We start from the raw sequence: 15149 nt of genomic DNA, 5'->3' as shown, positions 1-15149 counted from the left end.
GTCATTCTTATTAATAACAAATGTAAAGATACTTATTAATGTTAGACTAATAATCAAAACTGTGTATTTTCCATTTATTTATATCTGAGTTATTAATAACGAAACATTATTTGTCTGTTGGTTATGACTGATTAAAATAGATTAAACTGATTGCCTTCTCCAATAGATTTTATTGTTCCCATGGTGCGGTTGGCACATAGCTACTCTTCATTAAGGTACATTACAGTCAAGATTGAATACAAACAGATTAGCTTTGAATTTGTTAATACTTCAGTTAGGAAATACGTGCTTGCACTAAATCTTGTCAGGAGAGATTAAACAGTCTTCTGTTCTGTTTCCTTGCCAAGGCTACCCGAGGAGACTGGCATTTACTTGTTGACAAAATGTGATCAGATAAGCGTGTTCCCCAGACTAAGCACAGCGTTCCCAAATGGAATCCACTGCTAAATATTTCAAAGCAACAGGCATTTTCTTTTAACAAAAAAGTTATTTGAGAGCATGCACATAGACAGAGACTGGTCATAACCCTGCTGTTGACGTAACTAACCTCCTTTAGGACAGACAGAGCAGTGTTTTGCACCACAATCTTATACCAGATATTAGCCATTCACTGATGTATGATAAAAGCAGAAGTGCAAAACATTCTTTTCAGCTTAATGTGAGGTTACAATCAATGGAATTTCAGTGTTTTGGTGCAGACTCAGGTTTATTCAAGCATGGTGTTCAATGACTGCCAAACTGCAAAAGTTGTTCCACTTCTGAAAGTTCTACTCTATAAAATTGTAAATATTAAGCTTGTATCTTAAAATGTCACCTTTAAGGCTTGTAAGATGAAAGTCATGTTGTCCTTAAGACCTGGTGTGGTCCTTAAGACCTGGTGTTTGCTCTGTTTGTTCTTTTTGCTCTGTTTTTTTGCCTTGCTATTCTGTAAAGCATCTTTGTACCAGTTCTCTGCAAAAAGCACTATACAAATAAAATTGAATCGAAGACCTTCCAAACAGTGAATGTTTAGTATGACAAACAGCTTTGTGAATGTTTAGTATGGGGACTGAAAATGACATTGCCTTGTACTATTGCCAGATCTTTGGTGTCAGATTAGCAAAACCGATATTTTCTCAAGTGTAAAACTCAATGCCTCAGTGAGTAAACATTTTTTTTCTCCCACTATACTTTTGTTGTCTCGGAGTAAATGCAGCCCTCACAAAGCTTAATTTTGCTCCTGATTTATGTTTTTGCATTTAATCTACTTTAAAGAGACAATTCTCAGAAGTCGAAATACTGGGAATTGCGTCAATGCACCATGCCAGATTTTAATGCATAGCTAATTAGTGAAACATTCCAGTTGGTTTTTTGGAATGTCTGGTTTTGAAATTATTTATACAGGTCCGATATGTTGTCCCAACCAGACAATGTAATGAAACTCACTGGCAGTTTTTAATGAATTTAGCATGGCAGCGGCACTCTGGTTTGATAGAACAGCCACCCAGTCCAGCATTGGTTTTGACAAATTCTAAATCTGGCAACCCTAGCTTTCAGGTTCTTTTCACTGACCACTTAAACTAGCATGTGCTTGCTAGTTTAGGTGACTGCAGAGAATAGCAAACAATTTAAATTACGTTTCTTAAAATTAGAAAACGATTTTTAAAGAAACTAAGGCATACTAATGTCATGGCCTTATGATTATTTTAAATGCTATGTTTGCATGGCTATCTGGACAATCCAACTGGCTGCTGATTTTCAAATTTTTGTCTTCACCTGTTACACTGTCACTACCAAAGATATGCGCAACTACAGTACATTTTTTGCTGTACAATTGTGTCTGCCTTGTGGTGCAACTCAACTCAGGTAACCTCAGGTCATCTAATGTTTTCCCATGCAGATGCTTTGAATAGTTGTTACATAAAAGCGGTCAAACTAAGGTGGTCCCTAAGAACACCGGTTTCTCATGACCTATTGCAGTAACAGTTTAATAGTTCCAGGAAGCTAGGTACATGCTGGAGTGCTTAACAGCATTTGCCCTCCCCAGCGTAATGCTGGTATCAGTCTATGAGCCTCCTCTCGTTTTTGTGACCCATGAAAGCCCTTTGCTCCCTCAAAGGCATGTAGTGGATTCAGGATGGGGGAGCATGTGGTTTTCTCCTCTGGCACCCTACAGAAACAGCTGCATTGGGCCCTCCCTGCTCGTACGCTCAGTAAAGCGGCTTCAGACCAGCTGTGTGGTAACGCAGACCCAAATCTCCATCTCCATCCAAGTTCAGAAACCCAACACACAGTGAGCAGGAGACGGGGTAGGGGTCAGGGACTGAGAAGAGTGAGCATGGGTGGGGGTGGGGAGGAGGGTGTAAACGAGGACATTTTAATGCTTCTGTCAATGTGACAATGATTGACAAGCAAGATGGAACAGAAATTAATTTATCAGGCCTGCACTGGATCAAAGCCTCGAAGGACATAGTTACCATTTGGCATTGGGCTTAGAAACTCATAACTAGTTCATTGTGAGTTTCCACCTGGCACATTGGCCAAGGAAAACACAATCTGTGGGGCCTGAATGCATGATTTAAAGATTATGTGTTTTTCTACTTGAAAAGGTAAATAGGCAAGGAACAGTCATGTGGCATTTTAAGCTGTAATAAAGTAATCTAGTAAGCAGGAGGCGTTTGCTGAGTTTGTGTGGTGAACTGTTATATATTTCAGTTAGTACAGCACCAAAACGCTGCTTGAGTATTGCAGGAATAAAAACAACATAAGAGATTGAGTTACTGCTCACACCCCTGTCTGCTCACCCATTCCCTGAATCCCTTAATCTTTCACACCTCCCACCGGCCTCTGTGCCGCTTACACAGAATTATAAACATGTATCTTGGGGATTGAAACCTATATATATCCCATCTGTAAGTTTGCATCCCTCTGCACTGTGAAATTTTGCTTTTTAAACTTGGAAGATGTCCACCGATCTGCATACAGAAACACTGGTGTGTAGGGAACACCTGCATGGTGTGTAGGGAAAATAAAGACACTTGATTCAAAGCGCAAACACGCTTGGCATTTAGCAGACTTTTATTTCGGTTTATATGGTTGTCTGATTTGTGTTTGCATGTGTCTCCCCTCTTACTTGTTATATCCCCTTGGAAAACTGCCTCAGAGTTCCTGGCAAGTTTAAGAATCCTGCAGAGAACAGAATGCACTGTTACAGAATTCCACAGAGAGGAGAGCCTAGAGGCTAGAGTGTGAGTGTCCTCAAAATACCTTGTCCCTTAAATTAAGTTTGGCGGAAATGCTTTTGTTAAAGTGTAGTCATGATAACAATGTCGCATTCTAAACTTATACATTGCTCACAGGATCCAGGCAAAAGGTTGAAGGAAGAAAAGGGTGTGGTAGGGGGCATATGTGTTGTGCATAATGCTTAGACATCCCTCAGCACTGTACTGTAAAACAAACTGTGTATTTAGATTTAACCCTTTATTTATTGTTGCTGTGCTTATGTCAGTTTAACTTTTAGTATCAAGATTTTTTTTTTTTATTCAAATTTAATTTGCACTCTCAGTATGCATACAGACACCGGTGTTTTCTTACTACTACTGTCAGTGTTTTGTTTTTTTTTATCACAGGATGTGTGATAAGAGAAGTTACTTTGCTGATAACTGAGGACAACATTTGAGATTACAGTAATTGTAGTCTTACGCTTTTGTTTTATCTTGAGTGCATTTTATCTGGTTTTAAATGTCAATTGCAGAGCAACTTTGTGTGTGTAAAAGACATTGACCCTTACACAGATACAACTTACAATTACAACACACACTTCGATTCAGGAAATGGGAATTTTATTACAATCATATTTTACAATATAAATTCAAAGTATTTTGTACTGAAGTATGCTTTTATTTTTCCGCAGGGGTTGACAGTTGATAATGTTGTGCTGCTGTTGTGGTTATTGAGTTACATGATACAATCTGAGTATTTCTTATGATCAATGTTTACAGAAACAGAAAGTACAGAAAACAAGACCTCAGATATAGTACGCAAGTTTTGGAGAGTCAAGTACCTTCATTAGCCTGTCTGAGTGGGCTGGAAAGGTAATGGAGAGCATTCATTGAAAGCAGCTTGGTATGTAATGGGGCGTCCCTAGCTTAAATTCCAGGAATGCAAACTGTAAATAGTTATCGTTCATTGTACACTGTATGTTACAGATTACAGATTGTTTTACAGCTTGTTTTATAAATGTATTATACATGTCAGATTATAAATCACTGCAATTCATTTTCAGTTATAAAATTTGTATTTACTGCACATACTGTATGCTGAACTTAATTTTTAAAACTACTGTTTACAACTAAAACCTTGAACTATCTTCAAATGCAAGGTAATCTCTTGCAGGCTGTGACTTGGGGCTTCACATTGATGGTCTTTCTTTCAGGCTGTGACTCGGGGCTGCACAGTGATGGTCTGTCTTGCAGGCTGTGACTCGGGGCTGCGCATTGATGGTCTTTCTTTCAGGCTGTGACTCGGGGCTGCACAGTGATGGTCTGTCTTGCAGGCTGTGACTCGGAGCTGCACAGTGATGGTCTGTCTTGCAGGCTGTGACTCGGGGCTGCACAGTGATGGTCTGTCTTGCAGGCTGTGACTCGGGGCTGCACAGTGATGGTCTGTCTTGCAGGCTGTGACTCGGGGCTGCACATTGATGGTCTTTCTTTCAGGCTGTGACTCGGGGCTGCACAGTGATGGTCTGTCTTGCAGGCTGTGACTCGGGGCTGCACAGTGATGGTCTGTCTTGCAGGCTGTGACTCGGGGCTGCACAGTGATGGTCTGTCTTACAGGCTGTGACTCGGGGCTGCACAGTGATGGTCTGTCTTGCAGGCTGTGACTCGGGGCTGCACAGTGATGGTCTGTCTTGCAGGCTGTGACTTGGGGCTGCACATTGATGGTCTTTCTTTCAGGCTGTGACTCGGGGCTGCACAGTGATGGTCTGTCTTGCAGGCTGTGACTTGGGGCTGCACAGTGATGGTCTTTCTTTCAGGCTGTGACTCGGGGCTGCACAGTGATGGTCTGTCTTGCAGGCTGTGACTCGGGGCTGCACAGTGATGGTCTGTCTTGCAGGCTGTGACTCTGGGCTTCACAATGATAGTCTCTCTTGTGGACCGTAACTCAGGGCTTCACAGCAATGGTCTTGTTGCTGGCTGTGGGGCTCTGGGGTTGACAGCGATGGCCTCTCTTGCAGGCTGTGACTCTGGGTTTGGGAAAGCCTCGGCGCAGCAGCTTGACGCGCTGGGCTTCGAGGTGTTCGCCAGCGTGCTGGACCTGAGCGGGCCAGGAGCCGGGGAACTGCGGCGGGTCTGCTCCTCTAGGCTCACACTCTTACAGATGGACATGACAAAACCTCAGGATGTCCAGCAGGCCCTGCTCACCACCAAGGCTAAACTGGGCCTACGAGGTGAGAGAAAACTCTGCTGAAGTACAGAAGCCATTTGTTTAGGTTGCCAAAACATCGACTGAGAAAGGGCTCTGGAGACTCCTGTCTAATTTTCTCCTCATTAATAAGTGTACATGTGGACAACAAGTTCTTAAATCCACAGTGACTCACACTGTGGATTTCACTCTATAATGAAGCAATCCTGTCAGACTGTTTAGTAGGCCAGTTCCATTGATGCAGCAATTGTTAATAAAACTGTAGTGTACTCCGGGATGGATCAAATGTTTATTCGACCCCTTTAATGGATTGTCTACTTTTTATCTTGAGGCACAGTGCCTTCAAAAGGAAGCAGAGATAGAAGACTTATAAGGACAATAAGTGAATCATTTACCCATTAGCATGTTGCCTAAGAAAGTATTTCACTGGAGTTGTATTGCTTTATGGGAGTCATGTAAGGTCAGATCATCATGTGGTCAGATGCTATATGAGAGCTTGGGGAAAGAGCATGGGTAGAGTGGATGCAAACCCATCCTGGGATTCATTCTTTCACCGTTGGCTGTGAGCTGCTTGACTGTTAATCAACGAACTGGTTATTTTCTTTTTCATCATGAACACCTCTGTCTGTGCCAGGCACGTGTGTTTTAATCCCGATCGATCTGAAATTACAGATAAGGCAATATTACGCCTCCTGCATTTTATCTCAAGCATGTAATGTGTCCAGCAGTCTCTCATTAATGCCAGAATGTCTGCAAAACGGCTGCAGAACGACAAGAGCTATTTGTTCTTCTTTGTTGTTCTTCTGCAGCCACATCCTACGCCGTTAAAAAGTACTGTTCATGTTACTGCGACTGAAATGGGAGTTAGATAAAAGTGGTCTGGATTCCGTTAATTTTCTTTTGTCTTCAGAAGCAAAAGTGAAACAATGTTTTTACAGAAGAGGAATGTAATGCCTGCTTTTATTTGATGGCAAAGTTTAACACTATAAAACATAATATACACATATATATGATATGAACCACAACATGCCATGCATATACAAGAATAAATGGCCTAGCAGGATTAAACACCCTGAAGTGCCATATATTTTTGTATATACACAGGCATGGTGGTATTTTAAAAAACAGTAAAAAATAAAAATAAAAAACTTCTAATCAAGTACAAAACTAAAACCCACCACTTAGTGAAATATAGTTCCATTGGTAATGGTAGATTGCACAACAGTTCCGATTCTACAGAGTTGTCTATCAGCTATCAAAAACATTATCAAAGAGGAGATATTCAACAAAGAAAAACAAAGCCCACATGAAATTCTGCTACCATCTACTGTAGCTAGCTGCAAGGCAGACACTATATCACTATTCATTTTTTATTAATATTTTGTATAAGATTTCTAAAAACATTATCAATGTTATAAAACAGGATTTTCAGTTGCAATTTGGCATACCACTCACTGCATGAAAAGTGCATTTAGGTTCCAGCATTATGATGGGCTATTGCAGCTGGTCAGCTGTGTCATTCACCCTAATCCACATAACACTATGTTAATATTTCCAAACTTAATAAATACTGCGCCCTTGGCCGCAAAAATGCTTTCATCATCAACTGTTGAGGTCTTCTTTAGCCATTTTACGATTACTGAGCTCACCAGGGCTCTCTTTTTTCTTAAAGATGTTCCAAACCGTTCATTTTATTAAGCCTAAGGTTTGGCCTATGTCTCTGACTTTTTTTTTTCTTATTTCTCAGCCTCATAATGGCTTCCTTAACTTTCATTGGCACAACTCTGGTCCTCATGTGGACAAATGCCAATAACAGACTCCAAAGGCAATCAAAAGCATAGAATCAAGACTAGGGACTGAAAGCTGTCCTATACCTGCATTAAGGAAGCAATTGAACACATTACAAACATTATGGTGCACTGAAATGGGAGGACTATGTATAGTCTACACGGTGAAACCAAAATGTATTTTTTTTTAAATCCTTTAATAAAAGCTGATTATCTGCATTTTAACCACATGTAATTCTAGAATTGTTTAGTACAGTGCCATATAAAGAAAATGCCTTTGTTCCAACCATAATGGAGCTCACTACTGTATATATTTGAACCTGGGAAATGTGAGCAAACAGACGTCATGCTTGTAGTGTGAGTGTCCCAGGAGGGACAAAGGGATCTAGGGTTCACAGCAGGGACATAAATACTTCCTGCCCAGAGAGGTTACCACACACAAAGGAGTATCAGGGACAGGATGTGACTGGGAGTATGCCAGTCTTATTTCTAAAGCTTTTTTTTCTTTTTGGCTTTATGAGGAATTTTGTAGTCCTGATTAAATTAGTTAATTTCCTGGATTTATTGGCTTTACAAAGACAAAGAAAAGGCATGTTTTACTAAAACAAGTTCAGCAAAATTTTGTCATATTTGGCAAAACACAGGAAGATCTTGTTTCAGAACTGCGTGCGTAATTGGACAGAAAGCAGGAGCTTAAAAGCCACTGACTACGGATGCACGAATCATTAGTTTTTTGGCTGATTCTGGTTGCCGATTTTTAAATACCAAATCAGCCAATTCCAATAGCCGATTTTTAAAGTTTTTTTTTTTTTACATTTTTAAATTTACTTTTAGATAAACAGGTAACAAATAAAATATAATTTTTTCTTGGTTACCAATACATTCAGATATATTTTTGTGATATATAATATTTACTATTAACAGCATTATTGTTATATTGTTGTCATAGCCAGACAGTGCAGGAGCTCTGATTCTATGTGGCTGAATCTTTTTTCAACTGCTTCCAGCAGAATGCTTTTTGAAGGCTTCACATCTTAAGAGATCGACGAAATGGCATCTGCCGCGTTCGCTGCAGAAGAGTCGATTTCTCTAAGCTCCTCAAAAGGTGCAAGTAGAGTCAACGTGTTTTACCTTTAACGTAGATGACCTTTATGAGATAATGTTGAAAATCAAAATCCTGAACATGCTACACTAGCTAATTCATCAGTCTATTGCGAGGATGTTGTCAAACCTCTTCACGTTGATGGCGACTATATTTATTTGAACCGAAATACACAGACGAAGAGCTAAATTTGTGTGCGCACAGAATAGTGTAGCTTACGGTCAATTTTGCAAGTTAGGGTTAGGAATTATTTTTCATTTCAACAAATACATTTCAAATTTCATATTCATTTTCACCTCCCAATAACAGGTTTAAATAAACTGGACTTGTGTAGCCTATCTTGACATGTACCATAGTTGCTGTGGTTAAGTTTTGGCAAAAAAAAAAAAAAAAGCCGAAAAGCCAAAACTTGACAATGAAACAGTTACATAAAATACTATTAGAACTGATATGATTGGTGAAAAATATTATGAAAATAAGACCCTGGTTGAAAAAGTAGACCTTTAATGCCTGCTTCACACAGTTTGTATTGTTTCCAGATGGCTAACATTTTCTAGAAAGAAGCAGTATAGCAGCAGCAATCCAATGCACCTTGCGAATGAACTCACATTTCTTACATCATAAAACCGGAATACAGATTGGCCAAATTGAAAATAAACCTGCCAGTCACTGATTGCATGTTATGGTTCAGTTTGGATCCAGAACAGCCTTTAATGTACATTAGCACACCCTGAAGCCAAAACCACAATTTATATGCATGAGGTAAGAATGGCTATGTGTCAGGTTATCAGAGGGCCACACACGTCTTTTTGTGCACCTGTCCTTACTGGCTCCAAGTTTATAGGTACATTACATAGCCAAAGGTATATGGACCTTCCCAAATATCACATCCATAGGTTGTTGAACATCGCAATCCATGGGCATTAATATGGAGTTGGTCCCTCCTATGCTGTTATAACAGCCTCCACTCTTCTGGGAAGGCGTTCCACTTGATTGTGGAACATGCTGCTTCCGTTCAACCGCAAGAGCATCAGTGAGGTTGGGTACTGATGTTGTTGCCGTTCCAATTCATCCCAAAGTTGTTCGATGAGGTTGCGCTCAAGGCTCTGAGCAGGTCAGTCAAGGTCTTCCACATCAAACTTGGAAAACCATTTATGGATCTCGCTTTGTGCACCGGGGGATTGTCATCCTGAAACCGGTTCTCTCCCAAACTGCCACAAAGTTGGAATCACAAAATTCTCCAGAATATTATTGCATCCTGTTAGTATTAACATTTTCCTTCACTGGAACTAAGAGGCCTGGCCCAAACCATGAAAAACAACCCCAGATCATTATTCCTCCTCCACCTAACTTTCCAGTTGGCACAACACATTCGGGCAGGTAGCATTCTCCTGGCATTTTCCGAATCAATATTTGTCCATTAGACAGCCAGAAAGTGAAGCATGATTCACTTTGCAATAACAGCACTTACAGTTGACTGGGTCAGCTCTAGCAGGGATGAAATTTGGAGAACCGATTAGTTGAGAAGGTGGCATCCTATGACAGTGCCATGCTGAAAGTCACGAAGCTCTTCAGGATGACCCATTCTACTGCCAATGATTATCTATGGAGATTGCATGGCTGTGTGCTTGATTTCATGAACCTGTCAGCAATGGGTGTGGCTAAAGTAGCCAAACCCACTCATTAGAAGGGGTGTCCGCATACTTTTGGCTATATAGTGTATCACTGGGTCTTGAAATAGTGCTACAGAACAGTTTGTTGGTCACAGCTCATTGCTTACTATGGCAGGGCTTCAGCTTTTCTTCATTCTTGATCTGGTTTTCTGCTCTTGGCCACCACACATGCCTGTTGTAATACTTTTCGCCTCCTTCCTTTCCTCTGCAGTGCAATGCAGCTGCCTCTCTCCAGGGATTATGGGTTGGGGGGGGGGGTTGGGATACCAACATAAATTTTGTCATTTATTTCACATTCTGCCATAAAAGAGAATATTGCTTTCGGCACAGTTGGAAGTAGAGGTGCTGAAAAGACTGAAGATGTTAACACAGCACAGATTTCTCCTTTTGATTATTTAACAAAGCCTTTAAACCCCAAATTCACTTGTGTGGACCATAGAAACAGGATGTGTCGTTTTTTTCCCCTTCCTCTTTTTACCAGTATAATAATCTCCTTGACCCCCACACCCCAATATGTTCACCAACAACTCTACTGTGAAGAGCGCTGTGCTGAAAGACTTACTGAGGAAAAAAGACAGAGGCTGGTCCTTCTGTATAGATAAAAATGAAAGAGTTAACCCTCTGGCTAGGGCATAGGGGTGCCACCAAGGAAAAAATGAAAAGACCCTGCTTGAAATTGGTAAAACTGGCTTATAATTTTAAGCATTCAATGTCAGGCAAAAACACAAAGTCAGTCCGATTTAATTACAATAATCAGACCCAAAACTGGTCTTCCTCTGGATAGTAGCTACTGTGTGCGGACTCCATGTTTTTTCCTATTGAATTGGACTCTGCCCAGTACCTGCAGCTTTGGTATAATAAATGTACATGCTCTATCTCAGTATTCAGTATAATATGGAGATACAAAAGAAACTGGAACTGAGTAGCTTCTTCCCACAGGATGTTTCTTATCCAAGCTCTCAAGTGGATCAGTTTCAGTCTGGGCTGTCATTAGCTGATTACTACTGGCATTGGAGTCGCAGGGTAGTTATACATTGGATAGGTATACTCTAAATACCGCTGTACTTGCTCTTTTCACTGACATGTACAGGCTACCAGTGATTGACAGCGAGATGTACACATGTGCACTTCCCCTCCAGTTGGCACTAGCTCTGTTGTAGTAATGCACAGCCAATCAAATGTAAAACAATCATGATTCTGATTGGAAAGTCATTCTGAACATAATGTATAATCTTGATAGCTTTTCTCTATTTTTTTTTTCATCAGGTCTATGGGGGCTCGTGAACAATGCAGGGATATGTGTGAACTTTGGCGATGCAGAGTTATCACTCATGTCCAACTACAGAGGCTGCATGGAGGTCAATTTCTTTGGGACAGTGAATGTCACCAAGACCTTCCTCCCGCTGTTACGGAAAGCCAAAGGCAGGATTGTGACCATTTCCAGCCCTGCAGGTAAAAAAAAAAAAACAAATGATGAGGAATGTCATTAATTGTATGTTTTTTTGTATTCATTTAGAATATGTTTATTATATTTGTACTGTTGGTGAAGTGAGTCTGGCAGAAGCTAGGATGTTAACCCTTATGAAAAAACTATGTGTCCAAAAATCACACGTGGAGACCAAAATCACGTGTAGTGGAGTCCAAAAATCACAACTTGTGAAGAGTATACATATGTACTATAAAAATAATCCAACTTATAAGATGAGAGCAGGAAAAGGTTGCCTAAGCTATTTCAAGTCGCAGGTTTTGTTTTCTCATGTTTACATTTTCATTTGCATGTGAAAAAGCATGAGAAAATGTCCAGTTCACATATGACATTCTTTTCACATTTTGTGAACTGGACATTCTCACAACTGGCTTTTTTCACATGCAAATGGAAATTTACACATGTGAATACAAAAGTGACATGAACTCACATGAAATTCCACATTTTCACATGATGTTATGATTTTTTCGTAAGGGAAGAATCAACTAATGAGATTTTGATTACCTAAAACAGGTGTCAAATTTCAGTACAGGATGGTCACAGGTATTTGTGGTTTCCTTTCAATCAGCAGCCAATTAAGGCCTTGAGAACTAGGTGTGTGAACTTTATCCAATCAGTGACTTATATCAGGGGGATCAAGCTCAGTCATAGTGAGGGCCATATAGAGATTTTTCTATCAAATCAAGGACTAGACATTAAGTACTATTATGGAATGCGATTGCAGGCTGAGGTGGTGGTTGGGGGGTGGGGGGTGGGGGTGGGGGTGGGAGGGCGGTTGGGATTGCAGTAACTATTACAATGGTGTTGCGCATCATGTGTGAATCTATATGTATCTTTCTCACATAGCCTCAGAACTGTATAGGAAACTGCTTTCTCAAAATGGCACTTTTTCAATGGCCCATAGTTTTTCTCCAATTGGTCAACGTTACATGTGACGTGAACATGGTCATTTTGTCTCCTTTTGCAAAGTGTAACAGAGTGTTAAAGTCCAGCCCACCACAAAAAGTGCCTGGACCTCGGAAGTGGTTTGAAACATGACAAAAAAATTCTCAGGAGCAAACTGTTACACAATCGCTTTTTCCAAATGATGTGTTTCACATATCCGTTGATTGCAAAAAATGATATAAGCATTTTTTATCCTCTGATTTACTATATTGTTTAAAAACTACACAATGAGCATTTATGTCATCGAGCTCTTGCTAGGCAACAACGAAGCCAAGAATGCTGTGGAGAGCTCAGTGACGTAAACGTCTGTTGTTTTTTAACAATACCATAAATCAGAGGATTTTTTTTTTTTTTTACAATCAACTGATATGTGAAACACATTGTTTGGAGGAACACATTGTATAATTGTTTGCTCATGAGAAGATACAATTAATGTTTTCCTCTATGGGAAATCCCATTGTTTCAAACCATTTCCTCTGTCAAGTCACTTTTTTGCAGTGGGCGGGACTTCAGCACTCTATATTGCCAGAGACTAAATGTCCAGCCTATCTCAGGGGCCAGATTTAATTGATTATCTGGATTGACATGCAGGCCAGATCAAAATTCATGTGGGGCCTTATCTGACCTGCAAGGCTTCAGTTTGACACATGACTTCCAATAATCACTTGTGCTGAAACACACCAAAAACTAGCAGACACTGTGGCCATCCAAGACTGGAGTTTGACACCCCTCACCTAAAATATAAGCTTTTTTTGTGTGTTGCCCTTACTAGAAACCATACCTTTATATTTCACATAGCTGCAAGCATAATGTTTAGGGAGATCACAGCTAGTAACAACATATTCTGATCCGATTGTTGGCTTTTGTTCTGATGAGATATGGCAGAGTATTTTTGGTATGTGTCAGGTAATTGTTGGAACAGATTGACATCAATTGCAAAAGTCAGACACTAGACGTTGGCAACACCAAAAGAAGCATTGAATGTGCATATTTCCCCATTCCCATCGCTTTACTCTTCTGTTGTATTGACCAAATCCAGAGTTGGACCAAATGGCCCTGAAATTGTGCCATTGTATCACAATGGTGCTTTGATGAGCCCAGACACTCCCTGTGTTCAAAGTTTTATGAAGCGTTTATGTTATTATTGATTGGTAGCCAAACCATTATTGAACTGTGTGTGTGTGTGTGTGTGTGTTGGCGTGGGTGGGGATTTAGAACGCACTGTGTGCACAAAACCTGATTAAATATGCCAAGCCCTCAGCTGACCCTTGTCCTTATAATGTTTCACGTTCTGTACTTGATCCTACTTGTTGGTTTTGCATCCTAGAGGAAGATGATCTGCCCCAGGTTTTCTGTCATCAGCCTGTCATATCCTGCAACTGTCTTTACTGCCTTTACTACTTGGGGAACAACAAGTCAATAACAAGAGGGGCATTGTACACTCTGCTGCTTTATTTCACCATGTGGATTAATCATTGTTTTTTTTGTTTTTTTTTTAACTGACAGGCATTGTCGGGGCTTCACTGTATTATAATTAAACCATTTTTATTGCTATAGTGCCCATGTTGCTGAAATGCAGAACCCAAGCACTCAGCATTTATGAAAAGGGCTGATTATGAAACACAGATAACAGATGTGTCAGTGTGGACAGCCAAAAGAAGCAATGAGGTCACATTTAGGATTGTTGCAGCTATTTCTCAACTGGGATTTATAGTTGTTTTGGACCACAAATCCCAGAAGCACGCGATGTCAGCGGCCACTCACACTAGAGTTTGCAAGTTAGGTTTGCGCAGCCATGAATCAGGGAAAAACACTTCACACGGAGCTCAACACACAGATTTCTAGCAGGCCTCAGTGGGCACTAGCGGGCAATCAGGTGCTGTATTTTGGCTAGCTGTAAAACCAATTGTAACTCTAATCCCTGGGCAACACTAGAGCCAATTGTTTATTGTCCAGACTGTGGGGCCCATCTACACGCTGAAACAGTATCTTAATGAAACTAGCCACCTGGCAGCCATGCTTTCTATCTGAAGTCTATGCTGCCTCTGGTGCAGATAGACTGTAAGCCTTTGCTAACAAAGGGAGTCAATCTTATGCAATGAGCCAGGGAGAATCCTTCCAGCTGAAACCCTCTTTCCCCAGGAAATCACCTACAGGCCTACAAGCAAAGTCAAGGCTAGATGCTTTGTGCTTGATGACAGCTTCATCAGAGCACTCAGACAAATTGCGGAAGGATACATGTAAGCCTTCCACAATGGCTTCCTACTTTAATTTAAGACCAGTCCGAACAATGTATTTCATCCTATTCTTTGCTATTGAAATGTTTGCACTTCTGTTTAGATATAATCAATTATCTCTAGTGGTTGTGGTCAATTCATTAGAGGCATTTGTTTATTTGGATCAGTGCTAATAGACAATTAACATTATTATTGGCATCCCTAAACTAAATAGCCCTGAAAACAATTCACTTTGCAATCGGGTCAAATAATCAAATATTTTATACCTATTCAAATGAAAAATGTATTTCCATTATTTATGGAAATATGAAATTCATGTACAAAAATGTAATAATTTTTTTCATTTATTTTGTTTATTTTTAAATACTGTATTACAGATTATTATTTAAAATCATCCAAACATCAAATAATCAAAACAAGATATCTGTTTTTTTTTTTAACATGTGATTTTTTCATAAGGGTAATGGCAAGTGGTCAGAACTTGGGCACGTGGAGCTACAGTCCATATATTTGGAC

The 15149-nt window shown here is 40.1% G+C and overlaps 1 protein-coding gene across 1 annotated transcript in view; it reads left to right on the top strand.

Annotated features, from left to right (window-relative positions):
- The window catches only part of LOC135255101 (11-beta-hydroxysteroid dehydrogenase type 2-like), a 32336-nt gene that overhangs the window by 8432 nt on the left and 8755 nt on the right, over nucleotides 1-15149 (top strand). The window contains exons 2-3 of the mRNA XM_064335851.1: nucleotides 5216-5428; nucleotides 11232-11417. Coding sequence (XP_064191921.1) covers nucleotides 5216-5428; nucleotides 11232-11417 — 399 coding nt within the window. The remainder of the gene's footprint in view (nucleotides 1-5215; nucleotides 5429-11231; nucleotides 11418-15149) is intronic.

Source organism: Anguilla rostrata, chromosome 5, assembly GCF_018555375.3.
Source record: "Anguilla rostrata isolate EN2019 chromosome 5, ASM1855537v3, whole genome shotgun sequence".
Classification (NCBI taxonomy): Eukaryota; Metazoa; Chordata; class Actinopteri; order Anguilliformes; family Anguillidae; genus Anguilla; species Anguilla rostrata.
This window is presented reverse-complemented; position numbering and strand designations above follow the sequence as displayed.